This window comes from Melanotaenia boesemani, chromosome 15 (genome assembly GCF_017639745.1).
Source record: "Melanotaenia boesemani isolate fMelBoe1 chromosome 15, fMelBoe1.pri, whole genome shotgun sequence".
NCBI lineage: Eukaryota > Metazoa > Chordata > Actinopteri > Atheriniformes > Melanotaeniidae > Melanotaenia > Melanotaenia boesemani.
The window spans coordinates 4,059,101-4,086,206 of NC_055696.1; the positions used below are offsets into that span (position 1 = coordinate 4,059,101).

Sequence of the window (27,106 nt, forward strand, 5' to 3'; positions counted from 1 at the left end):
GATTTGCTTTCAGTTTATTATTCTATGAAGGGAAACCCAAGATCGGCAGTAAAATGATCAAATTACTTTAATTTGATGCAAGCCATCTTTGGCTGGATCTATAGGAAAACAAATTGGACAAACAGACTGAATATTGTGACATCCCTACATTATTGTGACATGCTTCTGAGAAACTTAATAACGTTTCATATGAAACACAGGGGAATTCAATAACAAATAGTATGAACGTAATTCTGCACTGCTCTGCTGTATACGCCTGTATTGTCCCCAGCGCTGCACAAGAAAGCCTAAACATATATTGTGCAACGCAGATTTGAGTAGGTCTTCCTTCGTCTTCTAGAAGTTTCAGTTCTTGGGTTAGGCTATATAATGTTCGTCAGAGTACGCGAGCTAGCGAAACGTTGGTCCACACGCTGATTGCGGACTACCAGTCTGGTCTGGCAACCTGCATACGCCGTTCAAAGGGAGGCGCTAGTCCGCAGTAGTTTCTGGAAGGAACCTCATGCTTGCACCATGGAGAAAGTGAGTGCTCTGTAACTCTTTTAGCATTATGTTATTAAATAAATTTCATATAGTTGTTGATTGTTCGTCTGATGGGCGTTAATTTTTTTTTATTTCCGATAGTAGTAATTAGGCAGTTGGGGTTGTTAACCAGCATTGTTTTTCTTAATGGGGCATTTTACTGTTTGCTGATATCAACTAGCTAGCTAGTTAGCTTAGCGTCATTCACTGTAGGCATGCAACTAAATGAGTGCTGCGGCTTGATTATGTTGCTTAGCAGAATATACATTTGGAGTAATATTTAGCAATGTTGTTACGTTTTAAATGAACAACAAAAAAATCTATCTAAGGTTTCAGATTAAGTGTTCTTTTTTCCTATAATGGTAGCTAACTAGCGATTGCACACGGACAGTGTTTAGTGTCCTATAAACCTAATGTGTTAAACTTCAGTATGTCACATTTGGTCGGACATTGAAGTTGTCATTGCAAGATTTCCTAATCAATTTTTATCATGGCGTATTTCTTGAATACATCAAAGCAGTATTTCGACCCCTACAAATCGTTCTCGGTTAAGTGGTTAAAAGTAACTCGAGTTAGCACAATCTCGGTGGATCAGCTAACACGAGTTCACACGATGACCGCTGTAATAAATGAGCTAACGTGGATTTTTAAAGTTACTACAATATAATTTTTATTCTGCCACGGTAGATAACTAACATTGTAAAAAGTGATAATCCGTGTATGTCACATGTTGCGGGAGTAGTTCTGGTTTTGGTGTAGCGTTATCTTCCCCAGCCTGCCGGAGGATCATTCTAGATGCACATGCTGCTGTCATGGCTACAGCCGCATTTGGTTCGCAACTGTCGCGACATCTTGAATTTTCCATGTTGAAAGTGCAAAGTATTTGGGCTTGTATTTTAATTTAACTATTATAACAATTTATCTTAACTTATCGAGATACAAATGAAGACTTACAGGCAATAAGAGCTGTTTGCATGTACAGATAGGCGTACAGAGATTGTAATTGTAATGATTAAAAAAATGAACACAAGGTTATGTGTTTATGTAACGTAAGTGGCAGTCTTGAAGCTTATTTTTACTACCGCTGCTTTACACGGTTTCACAGTCATGATAATATAGTAGATAATTACTTGTTATATACTGGTCATTTTAACGATTTAATGATATCAATATACATTTCAGCGTCTTCACCGGTGTCTTACCAGCTTTACATTATGAAATCAGTAGTGCAGTAGATTGACAAATTTTCTTTATTTATTGGACTGTAGAGCTGTTAATTTGTTTATGGATTAGGTGTGTTCACATAACTTCAAAACTTCAAATATGAATACATTTTGACAATATTACAAACAGAAGTAAACTTATTCAAGCAAAAGCAAGAAATTATAGAAAAAATGTACATTTTGCAGATTTGTGGTCATATCAGTTCCTGTGTACAGGTTTGACTGAATTCAAATTATGTGTTGCATTGACATGTTTTTATATCTGAACAGCTTAAAGTCTTCAAACCTAGTGTGACTGTTTTATAAGTGTAAATATATATTTCTGTTATATTTATATTTGGCTTCGAGGCAAATTTTATATATTTATATTATATATGTATATATTTAATACAAGTTAAAACAAAAAAGACTGCAGACAATGTACTAAACTTCCACGTTTGTTTCCCAAAGGGCCACAGCTACAGTAAGACTTCTTTATGGGACAAATGCTTTTGGTACCTGCGGAACTGAACTTTTATTATTTACGACTTATTCTATTCTACAGTCATTTAGCAGATGCTTGTCTCCAAAGCGACTTACATCAGAGAGTACGTGATGAGGTGGTTAGGCAGTAGCATTAACGGTCTTGCCCAAGAACCCAACTGGAAGGTGTTAATATGTCCCCTGTGGGATTCAAACTCGGGTCTTCTGCACAGGGGACGGATGCCCTGCATACATACATACATACATACAGACAGACAGACAGACAGACACACACACACACACACACACACACACACACACACACACACACACACACACACACACACACACACAGCTGGAAAACAGCCAGAAATAAGTATTGGTTGTTAATATCGGCCCAGTTTTACTTACCAGACTGATACTGATATGTGAAAGAATTGCTAACATCTGACAAAACTTATATTAACAACAATATATTGTGCATCCCTTATAAAATGTTATAATTAATATAAAAACTTTATTATTTTGTCACGTGTCCCTCCAAAAATATCCATAATATATTTAAACTCTTAATAGATAAGGTGATGAACATCAAAATGACCAAGTCCAAACCCACCTTCACATAAAGATATGGTACATATTCAACATGTACAGTGTCTGGTGGATGTTGCCTTAACTGTAAAATAATGAATCAGGCTTTTAGTCACTTCAGGTGAAGTAGGAGAGGTTAGGATAGTGCTGTCATTTATTTAACCGGAGCTATATTGTTCCTTTTAAAAGCAGAATGCAAGACACATGGACAGCGTCTTAATTACTCATTCCCAGCTGTGATGATTAACATAATTTGTTTTTTATGGTTATAAAGTTTATGGTCAAGAGTCACTGTGTGATAACTACTCAAAGCAGACAAACCAAAAATTTGTTTTGTAAACTACTGTTCTTCATTATTTACACGCTTATGTGTCATTTCTTCAATGTTTTGTCTTTGCATTTCTGCTGACTTTGATATACAGTTTTTTTAATTGCTTGAAGAGTCATTTCAAGCAATTTGCATTGAATACACCTGGAGAATTATGGTTGTACATTAGCTAAATGAAAACATTGAATAATTTCTCTTTGCATCACTTTTGCACCTGTCTGATGAGAACAGCTGAAAGGTTGTCATGTTCTTTTTTAGAGTTGTACTACTAACAGCTGCAAAGGTTGTATTCTCAGCAGTCAGATCCATTTTAGTGGATCTTAGGAATGTGTGCATGTGGATTTCTAGCTTTAGTTATGTATGTGTCTGTGTGTCTAATAGGTCTCAGCATTGAAAGATCAGGGCAACAAGGCTCTGAGTGCAGGAAATATCGATGAAGCTGTACGTTGTTACACTGAAGCCTTGACTATCGACCCATCAAACCACGTTCTGTTCAGTAATCGCTCAGCTGCCTACGCCAAAAAAGGCAATTATGAGAATGCTCTCCAGGATGCTTGTCAGACTATCAAGATTAAGCCTGACTGGGGCAAGGTGAGACATCCTTTGTTCTGAATTCACTGTGTCAGATGTGTTGAAATAAATTAAAAATGTTATCAAAAATCTTACAACTTTGATCAACCAGGGCTATTCCCGCAAAGCTGCTGCACTGGAATTTCTTGGTCGTTTGGAAGATGCTAGAGCGACATACCAAGAGGGACTTCGCCAGGAGCCCAGCAATCAGCAGCTAAAGGAGGGCTTGCAGAACATTGAGGTCCGGCTTGCAGGTACAGACAAGAACATTTGCTTGTTTTCATTAAACAGAAAAAGAAGCATAGTAATGTGAAACCTATGAGTCATTTTTCAGTCCTATGTGGGAAGGGTTGGAAATTAATGCGTAGTAGATCTTTAAAGTAAAATTGCATTTTATCTTTCCAAGTTTTAAAAATGAGGAGGCAGTCTGCTTAGCTTTGAGTGTTATTCATTCAGACAATAGAAAAATAATTGAGAGGGAAAAAACTGATGCATCCCACAGCATTGGAGGTTGTGTGTGCACTCTGAAGCCTCAATTATGACCACTGATGAGAATGAACTTGTGTTTCTCCAGAGAAATCAATGATGAACCCCTTCGCCATGCCCAACTTGTATCAGAAGCTGGAGGGTGACCCTCGGACCCGGGAACTGCTGTCAGATCCCAGTTATAGAGAACTACTGGAACAGCTGAGAAAAAAACCATCAGATCTTGGCACGTATGTGGATTATCTTAACTTTAATGGCTTCTACAGAAGAAGACTGCAGACAATAAATAAACATGAGATTAAAAGTAGTTTGAGATGGTTATTGCAGAGAAAAATATTCATAATTGTTCCAAATTGGTCAGAATCTGACATTTACTTGTTGTATATGTATGAAATAGTAGACAAGTGTTACTTGAGACAGTGAAACAAAAATTCTTCAAAGAAATATCAAGATTCACAAAACATACAATATTGGAGTTTGTGATAGAACACCTTTATTTTTTTTATTATTTTCAAGATATTTTTTTTATTTGCTGCTGTGCTTGGAATTGTTGTCCTGTTCCATGACCCAATTTCAGCTAAGCTTTAGTTATTGGACAGATGGTCTCACAGAGGTGTTCATGATTAACTCAGTGACTGCAAGGTGTTCATGCCATAATGTTAATCCAATGCTCCATTTATATAATTAAATGACTTGATGTCCTGTTATGTAAAGCCTTACAAGTAAAGGAAAGAAAAGGTTTATGCTCTAATTCTGAGCAAATGAAAATTTAAGGAGGGAAAAAAAATGCAGATGAAGTTCAAAAACCTTTTTATTAACTAAGATTCTTGTGGCATTTGAAATGCATTTATGTGCTTGATTGTCTTGTAGGAAGCTGCAGGATCCAAGAGTGATGACAACCCTCTCTGTGCTGCTAGGATTGAACCTCTCTGAGATGGAGGAAGAAGAGGAGCCCACTCCTCCTCCTCCCCCCAAACCCAAAGAAACTCAGCCACCTCCTCCCAAAGAGGAAGACCTCCCTGAAAACAAGAGAATGGTATAGTGGCAAATTGTAAATTTCATATCTTCAGATGATTCCCACATAATGTTTGATAACTCCTTATGTTCTTCTTTTATTAACAGGCCTTAAAGGAAAAAGAACTTGGAAATGCAGCATATAAGAATAAGAACTTTGAAATGGCGCTAAAACATTATAAAGAAGCCATTAAGCATGACCCAACCAACATGACTTATCTATCTAATCAAGCAGGTCTGTACCCTCTGACATTTAAACGAATACGAGCCTCACATTTTTATTACAATAAATATTTTCTTATTATTAGAGTTGAGCCAGATTCTAACGGTTTGACTGAAAGTGTTGTGCAGGATGAGTTTCTGCTTTCACAAACTTAGAAAAGTGTAACAATTTTTGTATTTTTAAATGTTGAATATGTGTCATTCTTGTTATTTCAGCTGTGTATTTCGAGATGGGGGACTTTGAGAAGTGCAGAGAGCTGTGTGAGAAGGCAATCGATGTTGGCAGAGAGAACCGAGAAGATTACAGGCAAATTGCAAAGTGAGTTCTTCCACTGAGCAGGTCAAAAGCAGTGTTTTAGTGCTTCCCTTCTCAGTGGTCCCTAATTTGACAGAGCCCTCTATGGAACCTTACATAGAATATATAAACTAAACCACATTAAGTTTTGGTTTTGCATGCTCTCTTACCTCATTGGTAAGAGATTTATAGTTGTTCTGAATGGCCCTGCTGACAGTTGAACAGTAAAGCTAAAATTTATATGGTTGATGAATTATTTATATACATTTTGGATTGAATAACCACATTTTAGGCAGCTACACCAAAATGGTAAAAACCAGCCCATAAACAGTATTAATATCAAACACATCCTAATATTTTTCAGATCAGAATCAGAATCTCAAGCCATTGACGAAGGATACCTGGGACTGACTTCATGCTGTTGACATGGGTGTTGCTAACTTTCACAATTAGTTGCAACACGTCATTTTAGTACACGCTTTGAGTAACTGAACTTGTGGAAGTACTGCTTTTACACCACTATAGTTAATACAGTAGTCACTCATTATTGAGGGGCATTAAAACAGCATGATTTGTAGGCAGTTGTACAAATGCAGTGTTTCTCAGTCCAGGACTCACTGCCTTGCTGGTTTTAGAGGCAACCCTACTTTAACACCGCTGAATGAAAGGAATGGCTTGATGAGGAAGTTCATTAATCTGAATCAGGTGTGTTGGATTAGGAGTATGTCTAAGACATGCATGTTCTGGGGACCTGGATTGAGAAACACTGCACAGAGGTGACCATGTGAAATAATTGCACACACTCAAGTGTTTGCAGTTAGGAGCCCAGGGAATCTTTTGGTCCTGTGGATTATGAGGTGCAGCTTCAGTGGACCATGCATATTATGCTGCATCCTGCAGTTATGCTAATATGTTGTGATCTGCATCATTGGAGGCCAGAGGCCTGTACGATGAAGCGTTATTAACGTACCCTGGATATCTTTCTGTTACCTGGGTTGACTTGCCCAGACTTTCAGGATCTGGATAAGCGGTACGACGAAGCTGGTTATTAACTCTGGAAAACCCTGGGTTGAATTACAATCTTGATCAGTGCACGCTCATATAAAAGAGGTGGTGTTTGCAGCGTCGGACCAATCGCAGACATGGAGAAACCCTGCAGAGCACCATATTTCTCTATGGAGGAGCAGACAGTTATTCTTCAAAAAAATGAAGAACTTAAACACGTCATCCAGGCCAAAAGCAACAATGCTGCTGCAGCAGAAGCCAGGAAGGAATGCTGACAGAAAATTGTAAACTCTGTTAATGCGTAAATTTGTGAGATTGTACAATATTAATGCATGGGACAATATAAAGCGACAGCAGTCTGATAACTCAATTTCACTTTATTATGGCCCACACGTTTTGAGCAGAGCGCTTGCTCAATGTCCTTCCTTTTTTTTAATATATTTTCCATTCAGTTCTGTTGAGGCTCAGAACCCACGTGTGAGTGCATTGTGTTGAAATTGGAATATTAATTCCTCACCATGATGGCATGAGTAGTTGTGCGTTCCATAAATTTATGGTTTTGCGGTTATGCTATGTGCAACCATTATTAACAACCTTTTTTTTTTATAGAGGCAACACTAGTGGAGCTAAATGGGCTTAGGAAAAGTACAAAAACATACTTTTAAAGTGGATTTTAAAGTGCATCTATCTCTACAAACTCTTGCTCTCCTAAGAGCTCCCCTCACTGTTCGCACACCATTGTGGACAGTATGTTTTAAAATGGGCAGGATATTTCCATAAGAACTGATTGGTATGGAGGTGGAGCTTTTATACTGGTTGATATCCAGAACATGAAGCTGGGCACACACATAAAGATTACTGGGCTGTTTTTGCCCTGATTTTCCCCCTTCCCGACCAAGGACGGCAAACTCCCAAATTATCTTACGTCTTATAAGATTATCCTGTGGTCTGAGGTGTGTTTAAAAGCGAATTTGTCTTGACAAATCGGCTCCGCAACGGGTCATGGCCAACAATCACAAGTATTAAACGTGTCCAATATTAACGAGCTAAAATCTAAACGTTTGTGGGGAAAGTCGACGGCTCCTGAGTTGTGACATTGTGGATGGTGACGTGGAACAGAACGCAGCCAATCAGACAGCTGATGGGGAGCAAGGAAGGATATAAAGTCTGTCTTCACGCTGTCTCCAGTCTATTTTTTTCAGTTCTGGATTTTTCTGTTAACAATAGTTGCAAGGCCACCATTATTACTTCATCATGTAGGTCCTCTGCCATGCTGGGTGTTGTGTTTTCCAGTTGTTGCCATCGTTCTTCTTTTTTCTTAGATCACGTTTGATCACACGAGATTTCTGGCTCTGTGGACTAGATTCTAGATTGGCTGCGGGACAGAATCGTTATGTGTGTGTTGTTTTGTGCTGAGATTATCGGAGCACACCACACACAGTACGATCAATACTGTTAATTGCCTGATGTTTTTTATCTTCATGTGCGGGGTCTCTAACGGATAAAAATATCTTCAAACTTATGTTGTACCAGCCTTAACCTTCTTCGGAGAATGTTAACCGTTCAGCGTAAGTTACATGGTGATTGACCCCGGTAAGAAGTGAACCAGCTTCGTAGTGCACAAACCTCAGGGTTAACCCTGAAGTTACCCGATTAAGAGAAAATCCAGCTTCGTCGTTCAGGCCTCAGGTCAATTATTCAGGCTCCTTGCTGTGTTTTTTTTTGGTGTTGCAGAGTGGTTTGTCATGTTGTAGTAACAGCTGCCATCAGGGAGCCAAAGATGGTCAGCAAAACATTACAATGAGGCCACTACTGTACATTAGTGGTATTCTTTTAACTTATTCGTGATTTGAATCAGTGTTGTCAACTTAGCACCCTCTAGTGACTTGCAGAGAAAAAAAAAAAGACTAGCGACAAATCTAGCGACTTTTTCTGGTATTATTGGAGACTTTTGGAGACTGACGTGAATGAACGTAGTTTATGCTTCCCAATGAGGAGCGGGTGCTGCGCAGACCCCTCCCCGTACACAGGAGAGCTCCCAGCTGTATTCAGAGCAGACGACGTTCACCTGTGTTTCATGACCAGGCTGCAAATTAAACGTACAAAACTGCTGCTGGAGGATCCTGAGCTGGCTTACCGTCGGATAGTAATGTCTATTAATAAGGAGTGTGGACAAAAATATTTAAAGAGTTAAGTGTTGTGACATGTTGTAGACTCCTAATTAAAACACAAAAGACACTTAAAAAACTGAACTAAAAATAAAGAAAATATTGACAGAATTATTTAATTTATTTATTTTTGCTGTTCTAAACATTTTTAGGTTGTCTTTTTATCAATTTTTGCCTGTCCCACAACATCCCTCTTTATGGCAGCATCCATGACAACTATATGTACTAGGCTAACTATGCTAATTAGCGACTTCTAGCGACTTTTAGGAAAGCCAATAGCTACTTTTTTTACTGAGGAGTTGGGAACAGTGATTTGAATGCTGTGGTAGATGCAGGTTTATTGTATTCATTTAGTTTCTGATGATATTTTCAAAGACAAACAGGAAATTTATGCTACCATGTTGGGTACCGGTACTCATTATTTGAACAAAAAAAAATTTTCTGTCTTGCTGAAGGCGTTACCTTTCAATCTATTTGTACTTGAGAGTACTTGAATGTTGATTTCTGCTTCTATCTGCTTTGTTCAATTTATGGTCAAGGAAACATTTGCTCTCTGAAAAATAATGTCTTTACAATCCTTTAATTATTGCTCTCTGAAGTAACTGGCTTCTCATCTGTGTCCTCCCCCTCTGTTTACAGGGCCCTGGCTCGTATTGGCAACTCATACTTTAAGCAGGAAAAGTACAAAGAAGCAGTTCAATATTTCAACAAGAGTTTGACAGAGCACCGCACTCCAGATGTCTTGAAGAAATGTCAACAGGTGCAGTGGCTCAAAAAAAAAATTTATACATATAAAGCTATTACATACTTAAGGAGAACAGAGAGCTTTGTTCTTGTTGTCAAGGCAGCAAGAACAAAATGATGTCATTTTATTGTTGCTGCTCGTCCAAGAACAATTGTGTGATTGGTCCAAAATCTGAAGTAGGTGTAGTTAATATGAAAAGCATAAAGTGGAAAGTTGTCTGTTTGAGGCGATGGGAGAGCCACATGCACAACCCTGCCCGGCCACTTAAGTAGTAAATTACCGGGCCAATTGTACACTGCACATAAAGACACAGACACCACCCTACACTAGTCTACGCCCCATCTCAGACAAGGCTTCATGTGAAGTATGAAATAACTGGACCAAAACCAACTTTTTTTTTTTTTTCTTGTTCTTGCCACCTCCATGAACAGGAACAAAGTTTTCTGTTCTTTCGGAGTATGTAACAAGCTTTTGTTCTCAGATTTTTGATTTTCACAACAGCAGTTTCTAGAAAATAAAACTAGGTAAATAGTTTAAGGTGCTTCAAAGCATCATTTACACCTTGATGCTGTCTGTGGTCCTGCAGGCAGAGAAGATCTTGAAAGAGCAGGAAAAAATTGCCTACATCAACCCTGAGTTGGCACTTGAAGAAAAGAATAAAGGCAATGATGCCTTCCAGAAAGGTTTGTGAAATTGTTTGTGTGTTAATTGTCATGTAAGTCTTAAAGAACTTTGGTAAACAACCCCACCCTCCATCTGTTTTTCTCACAGGAGACTATCCATTAGCCATGAAGCATTACACTGAGGCCATCAAGAGAAACCCCAATGATGCCAAGCTCTACAGTAACAGAGCAGCCTGCTACACAAAGCTGCTGGAGTTTCAGCTGGCCCTGAAGGTACAGTATATCCTTTTAACTCAATGTTTTTAACTCAAGTATACGTTTGAATGTCATTGTAATGCTTCTTTTTCTTGTCAGGATTGTGAAGAGTGCATCAAACTTGAACCAACATTTAGTGAGTATCTTACATTGGTCTTCCAAAAACCACATAAATGTTTGGCCATAGTGTGGAAACGTGCAAAATCATGTAACACTTCTGTCAACAGTTAAGGGCTATACACGGAAAGGGGCTGCTCTGGAGGCCATGAAAGATTATTCCAAAGCTATGGATGTCTACCAGAAAGCCCTAGAGCTGGACTCTTCCTCAAAGGTATTTTATAAGGGGGGGCATGAATAAATGAATGGCAGTTATGCATGTAAATGAATAAATATTGGATAATATAACCACCTGTGTAAAATCTTGGCCATACCGAGCACCAAGATGGATAATTAAAATATAAAACCTGTTTCTGGTATTAAAGAATCAGGTAAATGACAACATGTTAGCGCCTCCCTTCCCAGATCATCTTTGAAACGGAGACTAAAACTGCGGTATACTTTGAAAATGTTCATTGTACTCACGCTTGCTGTGAAGCGCATGTGTGAACAGCAACTGAGGAGAAAGTCAACATGATGTTTGACAAAATTTCTATATGTGAAACTGCTTTAACATTGTTTATTTGCGATCAAAGAGACTGACTGTAATCATCATCTGCCTTCTCCATCAGGAAGCCTCAGAAGGCATGCAGCGCTGTATGGTTAGTCAAGCCATGAGGAATGACAGCCCCGAGGAGGTGAAGAAAAGAGCGATGGCTGATCCAGAGGTGCAGCAGATTATGAGTGACCCAGCCATGCGCATGATCCTTGAGCAAATGCAAAAGGACCCTCAGGCACTAAGCGAGTAAGTTGGCAGACTTGAAGTATCCGACATTTCTCTTGCTTTTTATGAAACCATGTGTTTCTGATATCTCCTGCCATCAGTGTAGATTAACATGCTGCCTGCTTGATCCACAGCCACTTAAAGAATCCAGTTATTGCTCAGAAGATACAGAAACTCATCGATGTCGGGCTGATAGCCATCCGCTGATGGGAGACCAGAGGAGCACATGAAGAAAGTTCAAGACAACTGTGGAGCAACACACAGATCCCTCAGTTATAATACATCCTCTTTTCTTGCCTTTAAATTCAGAATTATATTGTCCTTGTTCGCACTAGGACTTTGTGTGTATGTTGGATTTTTTTAATGTTTTCTTTCTTTCTTTCTTTCTTTTTATAAAATCAGATTCACAAACTTTACATTGTATTTGGGGGGCACATCTTGAGTGTCTGGAAAAGATTAGGACTTGGGGCAACTTCATTGGAAAACTGAATTATAGGTGTTTTAATACATCTGAAATATCGCAATGCAGTGCACTGTTATGCTCAGTGTTTAAAGGGGAAATCCATCCTAAAGCTGTTCTCATATTCTAATTGGTACATAGTTCTGATAAATGAATAAAAATTTTACTCAAGTTCAGGATTAAGTTTACTCAGTGTTCTGGGCATGTTTCTTCGAAGTTAAACTAAACATGGTGCTTTAAAGTTGACTTATCCAGTTAGTAGTACTCAGTGCTTCCTCTTTTGGTCATCTCAGGGGCAAAGCTCAGCCTGTCCCATCTACCTGCTGAACTCAGGTTGGGAAACTGCATAAGCACCAAGGTGTATCATTATTATTCTGAGTATCAACTACTGTCACTTTTTACCAAGACTAGGTTTGGTTAGACAGCTTCACAAATTTACAAATTTGATAGGTGGCGCATTGGCAAAGTGTGAGTAGATACTATCTGACTTTTCTCTCTAATGTGCCTGAAATCAAGGACTGCTGTTCAATACTTGCCTGATAATGGGAATAATAGTTGAGGGGTGGATTTACCTTTCTAAACAAGCCACCACAGGGTTTTTTTTTTAACTTCATAGAGCATCTTCAATGTTTGACTTGTTGAATACCCTACACTTCCTGCCTCTAAGGTGTATATCACCCAGCAAAGCAATTACTGAGGTTTGTTTATGAGAGACTTTCCTGATTCAAAAGTCAGCTCAACGTTGGTCTCCAGAGAGAAAATGTGTATGTTAATTATTTTCCTAATTTTGCCACACATGGCTTAGGATACCTCAATGTTGACATATTGTTAGTGTATTTGTATTATGGTTTCAAATGGGAACATGTTAAAGACAATTTGCTATGTGCATTTTGTTTCCACAGTATCTCACTGCACTTCTCTCCTATGATGCACAGCAGAAATGGGTTCATAGTTCAACTCTAGTCCAAATGTTATCACACACACCACGCCACAAATGGTGAACTCAAACTCTGAAACTTTCCAATGAGGTGTAATGTGTACCAATGGAAATTTTTCCACTGAAATATACAATATCAGAATGTTTATTTAAAGTCAGTGGTGGTTTATTGTTTTCTGCAAGACCATCAAAGTTTAGTACAGTATTAGATCTTTAATACTTTTGATGGGTCTTGAATGTGATAATGCCTTCCAGTACACACTTAGTAAAAATGAAAAGGCTCCCCATCCACACATTTGTGTAAATAGTACTGCTAGTTAACGTTTATATGCTAACATAAGCTTAACATAACATCAAGCACACTATAAATTTGTGACATATATTGGTATACAGTGTAGTCAAGTCAAAAATGAATGTATGCCTTGTGTCTACAAAGTGAGAGAAAAATAAAACGCTTCATCAGTGGAAGACAAACTGTCATAAATGTTCACAGTATAGAGAGTGAATGCAAACCAATCCTGGAGTACGTGTTCCTAAGAAACAAAGAACCAAACCAGATGTGACCCTGAATGGTTTTGTGTGGCTGTTGGACCTAGCCCCATAATTTTGTTTTTGCAGAATGCAAACCCTTATATTTCAATTTGCTATATTTCATTTATTTACTTACTTACCATTTCTCATATGCGTGAGAGTAATAGCCTCCTGACTGAAGCGACCTTCCGTCTGCTTCGTACCCTGGTTTCAGTAAGTTGACCCAAGTAATTTAGCTCCGCCCACTGATAATGTTCACGTGACAGGCCGTCGCCCAGGTTGTGTCGAAAGCATCCTGGTGTTAGCACTTTGCAGGCTGTAGGCAAATTTTCTTGACGTGAGATGTAAATATAATCATGGACGAGTCATTTATTCTTTTCTAGTGGAGACGAAGAAGGCAGGACATTTTTAAACTGTGTTTTACCAACATGGTCTGGCTACTCGTATCTGAAAAGGCCAGTTAACATGGCTAACAAACCATTAGCGGTTAGCTAATCGTTCAAACTTTGACGGGCAACTGCAGCGATTCGCTAGCTAGCTGCTAATACTTATTTTCCAATTTACTTCTACTCTACCATCTGACTAGTTAGCAGTTTTTGTTGTGGAAACTGTTGTGTTAATGCAATAAGGTGGTAGTTGTTATCACACAGATCGTTTACGCGTTGTTTTGGTCAACCGTTTCTGTGAAAGTAGGGTTAACGTTATTAAGTAACAGCAGCTATTTTTATGAATTATTACTACTGTTTTATAGCTCATGCTAATGACGGTCACTTTGCTGATGATTCAACTTATTTATTGAGAAATATGCAAAGCAGTGTTCCCAGGTCATGAAAAGACTGCATTTTTAACTAGCACGTCCGTTTTCAGATTTATTTCGACCAATTACACGAGAAAAATAATGCCAAGCACCAGGATGTCAACCGAATGGGGATTAACGTTATTGCAGCTGCATTGTCTCCAGTCTTTTAAATAATCCGTGTACTATTAGATATGCAGCTACAATAGACTTTTTATTTGTTTATTTATTTTTCCCATTCCTAAGCCTGTAACCCAGTATACTATAACTACAAAGACTGCATTCAAGTACATCAAAATACGTCTGTAGACAGTTTGATATTGCCCTTGAGAGTATGTCTGGGGACGCATCTGATAGTAGTGATGACTCCGATGGACAAACCAACGAGAAGGCTTGCACTGTCAAGCACCAAATCACTAATGGTAAGTCAAAACTTTCACTCTTTGTAATCACTTAATGCACGGTATTCTTAAATTCAGTTATTCATTTAATAACCCAGCATTGCGTTTTTATCTCATCCTACAAAGGGCAGAAAGCTACAAGTAGTATAAATAAGCTGTGTTGTGATTCACAGTAGATAAGTGGGCAAACAGGTCTACTGGACCGTAAGGTTCACATAAGTCCCCAGCAAGTACATCCTGAAAACACAACTTATTTACCAGACACCTTGGATCAAATTAGTACCCCGAGAGCAGAACAAGATGACCCCAGAATGTGCCATTTAATGCCACAAACACTTGGAGTAGTAATCTAAGGAAACATATTTCTAGGCAGTTTTACAACTGATGTGCGTCAACAGATGTTTCCTTCTTTAACTGGTTAATTTAGATTTATGATCCTGGTAGTATAAATAAAAATCAACTAATTTAGACATCTCATGTTATAAGGTTTTATAGTGCACGTCAAACCAAAGGAGCTTATGGCGTGTGGATGTGTGAACCTTTTTCAGAAAGAAATTTCTATGTCACAGTGTTGGTTTTCAGTTTGGATATTAACTTGTTTATTATTAGTTGTAAATGTAATGATCTTGTATTCTATGATTCTTTGTTATTTTGTCATTTTGAATTAATTGATTGCCCAAATAAAATATGAAGTTATTTTTTTGAAGGTTCTGTATTAAACAAAAATATATTAAGTCAGTATTCATATAATTTAAGTCTTTTATCAAATAATTTTGTTACCTGTGGAATCAACCAATTGTATTTCTAATATTTATTCTTATACACTATACTAAAACCAAGAAAAAAGGACTAAATATGAGCTTTATAATGGAGACTGTTTATATCTCTGAAATTAAACTGGTATAAATTAAAACTGGACACTTAAAATGCATATTAATGACGGAAATTGTATAAAATAGAAGCTCCTAAAACCGAGTAAACACATCCAGATTAACAAGGTTGGGATGGATTCACTCTGGCATATGTTATCAGCTTTACTCAGATGGACATCTGTGCTCTGCACAGTTTTCAGTATTTTTTGTAATAAAGTAAAGATTAGGGGAACATTAATGTAGACAAAACAAAAAACAACTTTCAATTCACATGTTTTCTGTGTCTTTTGTCAGACGGCTAAACAGAAATGAAGATTGAACCTCAAATCTCAGTCATTTTCAGACTGTCACTTAAATTAAATCTTTATCTGGTTAAATCACCATTCAAATAACTTGAACTTACAGAGAAATGGTCAGTGGCCCCCACTGCCTCACACAACCTTTAAAAAACAAACAAAAAAAAAAAGATTGTTTTTTATGAAAGCTGATTAAATCACAATGAATTGGCTTAAATGATTTTTTTTATGTAAAGTGCCCTGAGACGACTTTGTTGTGAATTGTTGCTATTCAAATAAAGCTTAATTGAATTAAACTGAATTAAAGGTAATATCAGTGCAGTGAATTTGGCCATACTTACATGTGCATTGATCTCCCACAGAGAAAGTTAGCTGCGGAAAAATGTCTTGAATATTTTTTCACACAATCTGCTGCACAGCAATGTTAGACATTCTTTGTTAATAACCTGTTTGTCTTCCCATACACGGGAGTCTGATTAAATGACCAGGTCAGCTTTTAACTGTAGCTTGGCTTGCTGTGCATGTGACATTACTAAGTGTCGCTGCATGTTGTTGTTAGCTGTCACAGGAAAATTTAATTACTCAAATATAGAGAACAGTGCAGAAGGTTAAACTCATTAAAGGTGTTGTAGAATAGGATAAACAAACGGTAAACCTTTAAAAATGACAAATGTTTGTATTGACTGCATGTCTTTCAGTTTTAATATATTTTAAAGAATCCAGTTTTATTTATTCATTTGCTTTTTTTTTTCTTTTTCTTCTATCTAGCTAACCTCACAGGTCACACTGAAAGGGTCGGCATGGAGAACTTTGAGTTGCTCAAGGTTTTGGGCACCGGAGGTAAGAAGCCTGACTTGTGAAATACCCATAAAGTCATTGTCAAAACTGAGGAAAACATGAGTGATATGTGAGTGTAAGGTATTCTCAAAGCAAACAAGATATATTCGTGTCAGTAAATAGCTTAAAGGGCAAAGAGATTACCATCAATATTCACAGACTGTAAGTGAAAGTACGCCTGAAGATGCAGTGGTAGAATATTAGTCATTTATATCCTGACTTGGGTAATGAACATCGTTGGGACAGCATGTAAAGTACTGGAATATTTACCATATGCTGTTGGCTGTTAGGAGCTCATCTGTAGTTTTATACCAGTGGGAGATTTTAGATGTTTCTATTAAAAAATAGAGCATTTGATTAATTTGATTGTTCAGGATTGCTTTGACGTGGTCCCGTGTCTAATTAAGACACAGTCTGATGGTGGTTCTTGTTTGCTGTACTCAGACGACAGTGGCCCAGCTGACGAGTCTGTTTTTCTGCTAACTGAACTTTTGGTGGTTTGATCCCATATTGAAGTGTTCCTGGGCAAAACACTGAACCCTGAAGCAGCTCTGGCTCTATTGATGTGTGATTGAAAGAGTTAGTGAATGAAAAACACACGTGTTACATGATTTTTAGAACATACCGAAGGTTCAAAGGTACTGGTGCAGCAATTATACTTGTTTGATTTGTACTAACAGTAATTGGAATAACTCGTGGAAATGTTTGTTTGTCTTTGTCCAGCTTACGGAAAAGTGTTCTTGGTCAGGAAGAACAGTGGTCATGATGTGGGCCAGCTTTATGCTATGAAGGTAATGTTATTACTCTCAAGATTCATTTCATGTTATCACAAAACAGTATGGTTTTGCTTTCATTCATTAATATTTATAATCATTGTGATTCCACAGAGTGAAGTTTGGCTGACTTGAACTTTACTGAAAGTTTGCAGGAATGATAAAATAAATGTATCTGCTTTTTTTATAATTCTGTTTATGAAATTGCAGATATCATGTATTTCCATTCCTACCTCCAGGTCTTAAAAAAAGCAGCAATCGTTCAGAAAGCGAAGACAACAGAGCACACTCGCACTGAGAGGCAGGTGCTGGAGCACATCCGCCAGTCTCCCTTCCTGGTCACACTGCATTATGCTTTTCAGACTCAGAGCAAGCTGCATCTCATCCTGGGTGAGTCCTGGAGCGCTAGAAATAATTAAGGATGACTCTTATCTCTCCAGTCCTGAAACACTGAATAGATATCTTGTGTGTGTGTTATTTTCGTATTACTTCTAGCTGAGCTGCCTTTGTAATTGTCTATATGTGAGTACAGACTACGTCAGTGGTGGGGAGATGTTCACCCATTTGTACCAGAGGGATCACTTTTCCGAGGAGGCCGTGAGGATTTACATTGGGGAGATAATCCTTGCTCTGGAGCATCTGCACAAGGTGACTTTTACTCTTTCCAGCTTTTAAAACTTAAAGCTTAATTTATCTTTTCTTTTTCTCTTAAGTGCTTATAGATGCTGTATTGATGCATCAGTGTTAAGATTTTGGCTTAAATATTGGAAAACTGCTGCTTATTTATAGGAATCACACCAGTCTAGAGCAGCATCATCTCATCAGTGTTTGTCTTTATAGCTTTGGCTTCCTCCAAGTTAAACAAATAAGACTTTAGTCTTTTGAATATTTGACTTTATCACTACATACAGCTGTTAGTCTGGGCAGGAAGTCCTGTCTTGCGCTCTTAAGGAAGTGGTTTTGCAAAAATCTGACGTAGGAAACCAGCAAACCCATAAAATTATACATGTCTTCTTCATATGTTCAAACCACTGCATGCAAGGAGTGTAGGTTGTGTGTGTTTTGATGTACTGATATCATTCCTGAGGTTATCGTGAATTTGTAGCACTCCCTGCATTATTGCTGTTGATAGGTGCACTACATTCACAGTTAAGCATTTAGATACATTAGCATGAGAGTAGAATCTTGGAATTTGTACAGTTGATGTTCACACAAACTCCTCTAATTGGTTAAATCCTTGTGATGTTATTAGATAAAACCAACTATACAGCACCATATTTTGTGATTCTTAATTTCCTGAAATATTAAAATGGTTAAAGCTCTTCTTTGGACATCAGTTGAACCAATTCTTCATCATTAATATTTCATTTTAATAGTTTTTATTAATTAAACATACTCCCTTTATCCCCCAAAATGGCTTAGATGTCCATTTGATATGAAGAAAATTATGAATCTGCAATTAGCCCTGTTTTACTTTTATTCACTCAGTAGCTACCCCGCTACATGGAGGGAATCACAGAATTGGTCAGTATTGCTGAAATGTAATTGTTTGACATCAGAAAGTCCTGGAACAGAGAAAAAATGTAGTTTGGTGAACAAAAACGAACTAAGAAAATTGTCATTATAAAAAAAGATTAACATGTGTTAGGCAGCTTTTGTTGCACATTGTAATATTAGGATTTTTTTTTTAATTTTCCCATTGATTTGTTTTTTTTTCATTGCTTTATAGTCTGACCTGCTTGACATCTGTCTTTATTATTTTCCATGTGGCACTCAAAGTCAAACAGTACATGAGCAGGGCAGCGATGAAGGTGGGGTTGAGGTGAACAGAGTACATGTGGATAAAGAGCTGGACTTAACATTATCAAATGTGAAATTATCTGAGGGAGAGGCTAATGTTAGATTAACCTTGTCAACTTTGACAAGTTAGCCCTGCCTGTAAATCGACAGAACTGGTTTCTTCTTGTTGGCCAGGCGTGGAGCCCAGGCTGTTTGAATCATGTCTTTAAGATTTTTATTAGTACATTGGGAAGTTTTAGGATTGTTCTTCAGTTTAGACTTTTTATGCAATTACTTGTTTTTATGAAAAATGCCGGAATTAGAAATGAGCTAGATTTGAGCACCTGATTATTGATCTGTTTTCTCTTCTTTACTTGTTAAAAAAAAGTGTATTCTTTTGTTCATCCTGCATACTATCTCTAATTACAAAATACGATTTTTAATATGATTGAATGGTTATTTTTCATTGTGGTTTTGTGCAGCTTGGGATTGTTTACCGAGACATCAAATTGGAAAACATTCTCCTAGACAGTGAAGGCCATGTGGTATTGACAGATTTTGGCCTGAGCAAAGAGTTTCTGGAAAAAGAGGTATGTAATGCAATACTACAGCGTCCACATGGGAGTGCTCTGAAATGATGCCTGGAAATGTTCATTTCTTCTCTTAATAGAAAGAAAGAACCTACTCTTTCTGTGGCACTATTGAATACATGGCTCCTGAAATCATCAGGGGCAAGACTGGACATGGCAAGGTAAATATGAGACATTTGTGTTTGTAGCTCACACAGGTGTTTTTTTTTTGGTGCTTTGGTGTCAGGTGTAAAGAGGTGTAACTTCTTAATCTATTCAAGGCTTAAGGTGTTTAAGAAAGCATTCTGAAAACTAAGCATTGCATACGATGGAACTTTTTAGTGGTTTGAGACCACAGATTTCTATATCCACAGTATCCCTTGAAACCAGAAACCAGATGAAAAGTAGTTGATACTCGGTTGTTTCAGGATGACAGGATGGCATTCGTTTTGGTTTCGCGTATTAAGACCCAGTGCAGTGTATCCAACTTTTCCCTGTCAAGCCTGGTACTATGTGAGCAAGTTTCTACACAAGGCAGATCATTGTTTTTCATTGTTCAAGTTGATGGACCTCTTACAAACTTACCTGACAGAGATGCATCATGGGATCATGTCATTTCAGTGGCTCTGGTCCAAATCCAGTCCCGCTTATGTTCCCGAGCAACCCCCTGCTCGTACCATGTTTTCTTTTGCTATTAAATAAAAAATGTCACAAGAATCAAAATATATTTTAATTTAAAAAGTTTTTTATCATTGGAGCCTAAACAATTATGTCTCATCTGCTTCAATGGCTGAGAAATGAAAGTTCAAGTGAACAGGAAATGCTCCAGATTTGGGAAAGGTCGTTTAATTTTTTAATTTTATTTTTTTGTGGTTTTAACGCCGTGCTTAGACATCTTATGAGGCATAGGTAGATAAGGCAGTCAGTGTCATATCACACATGCCAGGTCTCCCATAGCAAATAGTCCGTGGCGGCTTAACTCTCGTTCCTTACTTCCACCAAGTGGAGGTCATGTATTTGTCAGCGTTTGTCTGTCTGTTAACAACATAACTCTAAAAGTCATGGAGGGATTTTGATTAAACGATCAGGGGATCTGGATCACCGTCTGGATCCAGGAATTTTTTAAAGGATTCTTTACTGTGGGGAGATAGGGATAATTTTGCTATTAGAGATTCTAACTAAAAATATAATGCCTACAATCAGTGGCAAAAAAAAAAAGGCTTGGTGAAAGTCTGAATTCTCTGAGTCCTTCTAGTTGTTGTTGTATTCCCATATAAAGCTTTTTAACTCCTGTTCTTCTCCAGTCAGTAGATTGGTGGAGCCTCGGGATCCTGATGTTTGAGCTGCTGACAGGAGCGTCTCCTTTTACCTTGGAGGGAGAGAGGAACTCCCAGAGCGAGGTGTCAAAGTAAGTGCTGCTTTCTTAATCTCTTTAAATCACATTCATACCTTAAAACAACCTACCACTATCTAAAGTGATCAGCACTGTCTCAGTTACAAGTTAGATGAAACAAAACGCTTATTATTGAAACAAAACTTTTTTTTTTCCACTTCTGTTTCTCAGGCGTATTCTGCGCTGTGACCCGCCTTTCCCCTCTATGATTGGACCCATTGCTCAGGATCTGCTGAAGAAGCTGTTGGTAAAAGATCCCCACAAGAGGTTGGGCTCAGGGCCACGAGGAGCTGAGGACATCAAAGCTCATCCTTTTTTCAAGGTCCATAACACTTCAACTGCCAATCACTTAGATATCTTTATCCTCTGCAACATCTTTACATTTGTCTCTAGTTATTTACATTTTTGTTTTGTTTCCTCACAGGGACTGAACTGGGCTGACCTCGCACAGAAGAAGGTGGCAAGCCCATTTAAGCCGGAGCTGAAGAGCGAACTTGATGTAGGCAACTTTGCTGAGGAGTTTACTGGGATGGATCCCGTCTACTCTCCTGCGAGCACACCTCCTAGCACAGACCGCCTTTTCCAGGTTGACAGTCATCGTCTCAGTCTTAATATTACCATGTTTTCAAAGAATTTACATTTTGACGTAGCAGGTGCAAGCTAAGTTAAAATAATGAAATCGCTTACATGATGTCTTGTTGAAGTCTTCTCCCTTCTGTCCCTTACCAACTACTGCTTTACTGAACAGCTGTCTTCTGTTTTAGGGCTACTCCTTTATCGCTCCTTCCATCTTGTTCAATAAGAACGCCGTCATGGGAGACTTTGTAGAATCACAAATTGGAGCAGACCGACCAGCTTCCGCTTCTGTTCAGCGCAGTGCAATGTTAGAGGTATTAATGTGGGCTCAGAAACCCCGTTTTGGACAAGCTTTAAAGTGATTTTAACACCTTGTTGTTGTTTCTTTATGTCTTGAAATGGTTTCAGACATGTATGTTAATAACGCTCAATTTACTTGTTTTTCCAGGAAAGCCAGTTTTTCCATCACTATGAGCTTTATGTTCATGGGCCACCGCTAGGCGAAGGTAGTTTTTCGGTATGCAGGAAATGCAAACATAAGCAAAGTGGCCACGAGTATGCTGTGAAGATTGTCAGCCGTAGGTGAGTGAAGATGTGCTAAGAAGTTTAGCTGTTTTACTGTTACAATATTTACTGCCCATCAAAAAACCTTTAGCTTTGACTTTGGCACATATGAGCTGTGGCATCAATTCAATAAGCTTCTGTGTCATCACAACCTACACTTCCACCCAGAGCTGCATCCATTTTTTGCCATTGATGATGGGAGAGTCGGACCTATGAGCAAAGGCTTCTCCATCACATCCTAAAGACTCTCAATGTGGTCAGAGGCCAATCACACACGGATTGGTCACCGAAGGGCCAACTGCAGCAATCCCAGATCATAGTACTGACCCCACAGGCTTGTACAGTAGGCACTAGGCATGATGGATGTATCACCTCATCCTCCTTTCTTCTTACAATGATGCACCCACCACTTTTTTTTTCCCCTTGGATTAGCCTTACCAATAAGTACATCTCTGTAGTTCCCTTCACATTGTGCTTGTGGAAATGCTCTTTCACTATTAAACATAGCTGGTTTTTTATGATGTAATTTTACCAGAAGTTTATCATTCCAGATTTTTTCAATCACATTTCTTTCTTGAAGATGGTGGTTCCCCACTCTCCTTGCAGCTTTTTAATAATGCTTTTGATGTTTCTATATCCAGTTTAATCTCCTTTGATGTTTTCTTTGCTTGTTGCATGCCAATTATTTAGCCCATCTGAAACAGATTAACATTTTTTTCACAGCCACAAGATGTCTTTCACCATGCTTGTTTAAGAAATCAGAGGCTCCTCACTGCATCAGTTAGGGTTAAATAAGTTGTTGCCAGCTGAAACGTTATTATCCATGCAGTAATAATCCAATGGGAGGCTCTTACCTTTATGCTTAGTTAAATCCAGGGGGTGACTTTTTTTTATTTTTTTTAAACGGGCAGTCTGTCAGCCAGTCACAAGTCTCAGACAGGCCTTTTTAACAGAGGGTGTGTCTATTTACTTTGTCAGGATGGAAGCGAACACTCAGAGGGAGATTGCTGCCTTGAGGCAATGTGAGACTCACCCCAACATCGTCAAGCTGTATGATGTCTACACTGATCAGGTAAGAATACAAATTATATGATAATAATACAAGTAGTAAATACACAATTTGCACAAGTGAAAAAGGAAACTAAAGTTATGTTATATGCTGGATCAAAACAACAACATAAAGCTGTTTCTGCATACTTTCTTCCTTTCCAGTATCACACATATCTAGTTATGGAGCTTCTACGGGGCGGGGAGTTGCTTGAAAGGATTAAGAAGAAGAAACTCTTTGGTGAGGCAGAGGCAAGTCAGCTGTTACAGAGTCTGGTCTCAGCTGTCAGCTTCATGCACGAGGCGGGAGTCGTGCACAGAGATCTCAAACCTGAGGTGGGCTGTAATGTCATGATTTGATTACAGTACAATTTCTTACAATAAACAGAATCTCCCATGTAAAAGTAGCATATAGCACATTAATCTCACAAAATGTGTACATTTAGTGAAGCAAAGGCCTTTCGCTCATGTTAAGAGTACCCATTAACATTTTGATAACTGCAGTGACTCCATAAACTTTTATTTTTAAGCAGTTCTAAGAGGAGAAAAGTGGATCATTCATTGATTTTTTTCTTTTGTTTGTTTTTTTTTTTTACCTTGCAGAATGTACTGTTTACAGATGAGGGAGAGGACTCTACGCTGAAAGTAATAGATTTCGGATTTGCCCGCCTGTGCCCTGCAGGCAGCGCCCCCCTGCAGACTCCCTGCTTCACACTGCAGTACGCTGCACCGGAGCTTTTTGATAGTGCAGGATATGACAAATCCTGTGACCTCTGGAGTCTTGGGGTCATCTTGGTAATTTAATCTGCATACTTCGATAATGTCACATCTGTCAGGCTAACCGAAGTGCTAATGACTCCGTATGTGTCTCGGATAGTACACCATGCTGTCAGGCCAGGTGCCGTTTCAGAGTGAGCAGCGTGGGATGACCTCATCATTTGCTGCAGACATTATGCAGAAGATAAAAGAGGGCGATTTCTCGTTGGATGGGGAGGCCTGGAAGGGTGTCTCTGAGGACGCCAAAGAGCTTGTTAAAGGTGTGTGGTTTAGTTTTCTGTTAGTGACACATTTGTCGTGCTGTACAGTTACCAGAGGAATATCTGTTTGCATGTTTCTGTATATTTCTCTTGTTTATATCCGTGTCACACTGTGATTTCAGGTTTACTAACTGTGGATCCAGAGAGGCGTCTCAAACTCTCGGATCTGAAGGAGAACAGCTGGCTGCAGGGTGGTGCATCCATGTCCACCACTCCTTTGTGCACTCCAGATGTGTTAGAGTCCAGTGGGCCCACAGTCCGCACCTATGTCAATGCAACATACAAGGTTACAGTTTTATGTACTGAATTTGTGAAAGCTCTTGGAATAAATCTTACACATATATGTAATATTTTCATTTCCTTTCATCCTTTCACACCAGGCTTTTAATCGAGGCAAGCGAGAGGGCTTTTTCCTGAAAAGTGTGGACAACGCTCCCCTTGCAAAACGACGAAAGCTTAAGATGACAAGCACAGGTGTAGAGACCCGATGGAGCTCGTCCTCTTCCTCCTCCTCTTCTTCCACGTCCTCCTCAGCATCTGCAAAAGCATCCAAAGAGCAGCCAAAGCTAACTGTGACCCCAAAGCATAGCAAGCCGAAATGACCTGCAGAGCAGCACAGAAATGAAGTGGTATGTGCTAATACTGGCAACGTGATGTTGTTCAGTGGTCAGTTCAAAGAAAAATGCTGACTCACAACACTGATTTAGATTAATGTTTTCAATGCAAAACTAATTTCCTTTGGTTTAGCAGTGAAATGCTTCATTCCTTCTGCCATATTCTCCCTAAACCAAACATGCATTTCCATTGAGTGGAGAAGATGCAGCCTTTAGAGGATTTGAATCCTTATTCAGTGTTTGCTCAGCACCATTTGTTTTTCTCACTGTGGCTACAAAACAGTGCCCGACTTTATAGGGTAAAAAGGGAAAAAAAGCCATTGATGAGCAGAAGCCATAGATACAGCAGAATCAGTGGATCTATGAATTAATTTGTTATGAAGGCACACTTGCACGTAGCAAATGAACTGTCCTTCGTTTAATTTGTGGGCTTATTGCTTTGATTGTATTAAATGATCATTTTGTAAGTTTTGTCACAGATGCTGAAAATGAGGATAAAGATAACAAACGTGCAACATATCATCACTCTGGTCAGCATAGAAAAGGTTTTTGCGGGAACTTGGATTTTTTTCAGTTTGGTTTGAGTACAAATCTAGCTGTTTGCACTATTATTAGAGAATGTATTTGATCAATTGTCATAGAAACAACAAGAAATTGCTGCTAGGACTGAACACACAGGGAAATGATGTGACGTTGCATAGGATGAAAATGCTGTATTGGAGTTTCTCTGTTAGATGGTGTTTTTGCAGTTCTAACAGTTTCCAGCAGTAACAACTGTGTGAAGACATGAAGACAAACAGTAAACATATTTTTGTCATACTTTCTGTACATAGCTGCTCATCATTGTGCCGCTCTGAAAATTTCTAGCATGCAAGTCTCTTGTAAAAAGATTTTCTATATTTTGATATCTGAATGGTCTTTCTTTCTTTTTCTTTTTTGATTTTAATGCTAGAACTTGCAGCTTGAGTAACTGCATGTAGAGGGGAGCAAAATGGTTTTTGTGATTTGGAGCACACTATGCCTTCGGGTCGTACATCTTTGAATGGATTGCGGTTTTCTGTTGGTTTCAGAACAATGCATTATGGGGCTGATTTACATGAACACTCATTTGATACAGTGAAATGTTGTTTCCGAACTAATGAGATCAGCTTGTTTTCACCAGCGCCAGCTTCTGTCTTTTCCCCGAGGTGATTTTAAAGCTTTCTCTGGCTTTAAACGTCAGATTATGTTACACAATGAGACACTTAATTGTGACTTTTTGGGAGACTATCCTGTAAAAATAATGTACATAAATAACACGATTCAAGCAAAAAATAATGTATGTGATGATTTAAGATTTGACAGCTGTTTAATGGTATTTTGGTCTCAATGTAAAACTGTTTTTATTTGTCATGTTGAACAGTTATTCGATCAGTTAACGCATTTCAGCTTTAAAGGTGCTGATATTTATTATTGATTTTAATGCTGTGGTTTTGGGATTCGCATCATTTGGCTCTTACTGTTTACCAGCCCAGTGCGTGTGCATGTGTGTGTGATTGTGTGTGTGTGTGAGATCTTGAGTGATGCTTAAAGATCAGCTGTATTGATATTTCTGTACCAGATGAAGCGTTATTGCGAGTTACTGTATTATTTTCTGATGTGCCACCTATGTCTTTTTAAAAGTAACTGGTTGTTTCTGTTATTGTTTGTGTTTGAACTTTGAAATTTTTACTTTTAAAACAAATATCTGCTTTTATTGTTATTTTTGTTATCGTAGGTGATATTTTTCTTTCCTCTTTTTCCTTTTTTTTCCAGCATTACTATTTTACTGAGATGCACTGTCACTGATGTTGTAACTGGGGATTTATCTTTTGCACCAAGATTTTTTGATGTTGGTGCAAAATAAACATTACCTTTAAATAGATGGTTGTGTGATCTGTTATTCAAGTGTTGGATTGTTACATAGTTGATGGGAAAATGTGATCAGAGCATTCGGAAGGCAGAGCGTGGTAAGATGAGGATGAGTAATACCGATGATGAGACTGCAACAGCAATTAATTACACAGGAAGTTTGACAACTTCATTATTTTAAAATTGATCTTTTTTGTGTGTTTTTTTAGTAAAAGGTGGGAAACACTCAGACATTAATCAACAATAACTCATCAGTCATCTTCTCCTCACAGGATGCTCATCCCCGTGCTTCCAGAAAAGTCTTGAAACCCCGACAACAACAGTAGAATGAGTCAGTAATCCGTT

The 27,106-nt window shown here is 38.4% G+C and overlaps 2 protein-coding genes across 2 annotated transcripts; both read left to right on the plus strand.

The window, feature by feature from the left end:
* Positions 1 to 389: 389 nt before the first annotated feature.
* On the plus strand, positions 390 to 12,735 carry stip1 (stress-induced phosphoprotein 1). The gene is made up of 14 exons (XM_042008384.1): positions 390 to 522; positions 3,508 to 3,717; positions 3,809 to 3,950; positions 4,271 to 4,412; positions 5,053 to 5,218; positions 5,305 to 5,431; positions 5,635 to 5,737; positions 9,526 to 9,646; positions 10,218 to 10,314; positions 10,403 to 10,527; positions 10,609 to 10,645; positions 10,737 to 10,840; positions 11,238 to 11,410; positions 11,524 to 12,735. The coding sequence occupies exons 1-14, from the start codon at positions 514 to 516 to the stop codon at positions 11,594 to 11,596; spliced, it is 1,629 nt and encodes a 542-aa protein (XP_041864318.1). The 5' UTR covers positions 390 to 513; the 3' UTR covers positions 11,597 to 12,735.
* Positions 12,736 to 13,586: 851 nt separating this feature from the next.
* rps6ka4 (ribosomal protein S6 kinase, polypeptide 4) lies at positions 13,587 to 26,774 on the plus strand. The gene is made up of 18 exons (XM_042008415.1): positions 13,587 to 14,535; positions 16,451 to 16,522; positions 17,243 to 17,310; positions 17,532 to 17,682; positions 17,825 to 17,940; positions 19,554 to 19,661; positions 19,742 to 19,822; positions 20,945 to 21,048; positions 21,205 to 21,355; positions 21,458 to 21,619; positions 21,798 to 21,923; positions 22,058 to 22,191; positions 23,152 to 23,245; positions 23,386 to 23,556; positions 23,824 to 24,015; positions 24,098 to 24,257; positions 24,380 to 24,543; positions 24,638 to 26,774. The coding sequence occupies exons 1-18, from the start codon at positions 14,448 to 14,450 to the stop codon at positions 24,857 to 24,859; spliced, it is 2,364 nt and encodes a 787-aa protein (XP_041864349.1). The 5' UTR covers positions 13,587 to 14,447; the 3' UTR covers positions 24,860 to 26,774.
* The last annotated feature ends 332 nt before the right edge of the window (positions 26,775 to 27,106 follow it).